This window comes from Cyprinodon variegatus, unplaced genomic scaffold, assembly GCF_000732505.1.
Source record: "Cyprinodon variegatus isolate N-32 unplaced genomic scaffold, C_variegatus-1.0 Scaffold728, whole genome shotgun sequence".
Taxonomy (NCBI): domain Eukaryota; kingdom Metazoa; phylum Chordata; class Actinopteri; order Cyprinodontiformes; family Cyprinodontidae; genus Cyprinodon; species Cyprinodon variegatus.
The window spans coordinates 162,952-165,302 of record NW_015151181.1 but is presented as its reverse complement, the minus strand read 5'-3'; the positions used below and the strand labels follow the sequence as shown (position 1 = coordinate 165,302).

General features: G+C 39.6%; 1 protein-coding gene across 1 annotated transcript in view; it reads right to left on the bottom strand.

Annotated features, from left to right (window-relative positions):
• Positions 1-480: 480 nt before the first annotated feature.
• Positions 481-2,351, bottom strand: part of pddc1 (Parkinson disease 7 domain containing 1) — a 2,303-nt gene continuing 432 nt past the window's right edge. The window contains exons 3-7 of the mRNA XM_015395163.1: positions 1,389-1,494; positions 1,208-1,315; positions 1,044-1,135; positions 862-955; positions 481-777 (exon numbers count right to left, since the gene is read on the bottom strand). Of these exons, the coding sequence (XP_015250649.1) occupies positions 662-777; positions 862-955; positions 1,044-1,135; positions 1,208-1,315; positions 1,389-1,494 (516 nt within the window). The 3' untranslated portion in view covers positions 481-661. The remainder of the gene's footprint in view (positions 778-861; positions 956-1,043; positions 1,136-1,207; positions 1,316-1,388; positions 1,495-2,351) is intronic.

The window sequence follows — 2,351 nt, the reverse complement described above, 5'->3', positions numbered from 1 at the left end:
CTTTGTTAATCTTGGTTACGATAAATCAAAATTCTTATGGCAAGAAATGTATCACAATGATAAATGATTTGGATGAGAGCAAAGAAAGAATATCCATGTAGAGAAACTGGAATATCTTTGATATAACGCTGCTTAGGACATAACTCTCACTTATCCCTTCTTTGAAGAATGGCCATAGCAGCATCATGCTATAGGGCTGATCTTGTGTGACACAAAATAAACATCCAAAATAACAGAAGTGGGTAGGGCCCCTGGACGGAAATTCAATTAAATATTTCTAGTGGGAACTAAACATGGCCGGTCCCTCCTGTAAGAGGGCGTCATGCTTATGGACTACAAAAAAATCCAATAATATTCTAACCAAAGGTGCTTTAACATAAGGCATGGGTTTGGATAATTAAGAGTCATTAAATGTGTTTAATAAAATTACCCGTTTTGCTTTCATACTTTATTTGCAGTGAATAAGCAAACAAAATTGAACATGATTACAAGATGTAAATACTTTCTGGTTGAACTGTAGATCCGCTAAAGTCTAGGTGGATTTTTACCCACTGATTTGACATGAAATGCTGTCTATATTTGCAGCTGGCCCGAGGCTTTCCAGTGATTTGTTCTAGATAACTACTTGTTTACCGACACAGACCCAGGCACAGGGTGACCTTTATTTGGCATTACAAAGGAGGATGAGATTATTCACAGCCAGTGACGTCGACTGCAGATTCTGTCCGGTTATTATGTGTCTGTCCACAACCACGTGCACGGAGTCCTCTTGACTTGCTGGGAAGAGGAGATAAACGTTATACGGTTTGAGAAACAAATGATGGAGTGCTGGTTTTGGGTTTCTGCAGCGCAGGCGCTCACCTGTATATGATCCACCGCTGTCTTTCACAAAATCTTCCACAATAAGGGGAAGGTTGGCAAAGTCGGGCTGACGAACCAGTTCAAACACAGACGGCTTTGGGGGAGGCATTGATTATTAGGTAAGTTGTACACGTGTCACCAGTGGGAGTAAATATTCCCTGAGAGAGAGAGAGAACACTAACCCCTGTTAAGCTGTAACCACTGAAAATCCACTTCTGGCCCTCGGTGGCACAGCACAGAGCTGACACTCCCTGTCCAATAGCACACACAGGCTCTGTACAAGTGATAGAAAACAAAAATGAGGCAAGGGCAAAAACGTTTAAAAAAAGTAAAGTCTGGAACTCACTTTGCTGGGAGATTAACTGTGTGAGGATTCGGTGCATGGAGCCGCTGTGTGCCAGGTCGTTTGGCGCTCCAGGGCAGTCTGGGATGAGCAGTGCCTGGTATCTGGCACCTTGGAAAAGATCATCAGTACATAACTAAGCAGACGAAAGTAGCTGATTGGTTGTTAAAGGAACTCTTCTCACCATCTATAGATTCCAGTTTGGCTGGTGTGGCGTAGGATTTTATGTTAAAATCCTGAACCCATCTGGCTGTGCTTTCGTCAACTCCCACAAAGTCTATCGCCTTCCCCTTTCATTCAAGAACACATGCAGAGGAAAAATAAATATTATGCCGTACTGACGTCACACTGAGGCAAATGTAGGATCATCAGCATGAGGTTAAAGGTCAGCCTTCCAAACATGGTAAACATTTTAAATCCAGAAAGAGGATAAGTCTAAGAACTGTCTCTGATCAGCAGGTCAAGAACTGAAAAATCAGATAATCTTTTTGCTTAATTAATGAATCCAAAAGTAAAGAGGCAATATTTGGTCGATAAACACATCAACAGGGTGCCAGTTTGTTCTCCGCTTACTTAAAAATCTAACTAAAGTAGGGGACATACCACTTGGTGCATTGATAGGGATTAACTTTCTTCAGGATTCAAACCTACTTTCTCTGTTAAGGAGCCTTTAAACTAGACATGCACTGATAAGTAACAGGCCAGTAATGCTATCCCCTTCTGACCTACCAGTTCCAGTACTTTTTATTTTTTCTAAAAAAAAATGTGCTGTGGATGTTCTGATAAAGAAGAAAAAATATACGATTTTTCCAATTTTTTTCATTAAAGCGTATATATTTAACAGTTTCCTAATATTAGCTTAAAATGAAGCTTTGAGTGTATTAGCTAGAGTAGCTTGGACTATCTTGCAATATTTCTAATTCAGTAACTATCATCTTAGGCTTGCTTAGTCAGCTTTGTCTTTTTTTTCCTGCAACCCTCCAGCTACAATTAATTAGCCATTATTTATTTAATTAACTATATCATCACTCTCTGGATGTTCCGTTACATCAAGCACATCCTATCCGACATCTTCCTGGAGGAGCCACCAATTTAGCTTTTATACATATACACACATATACATATATATATATATATATATGTATAT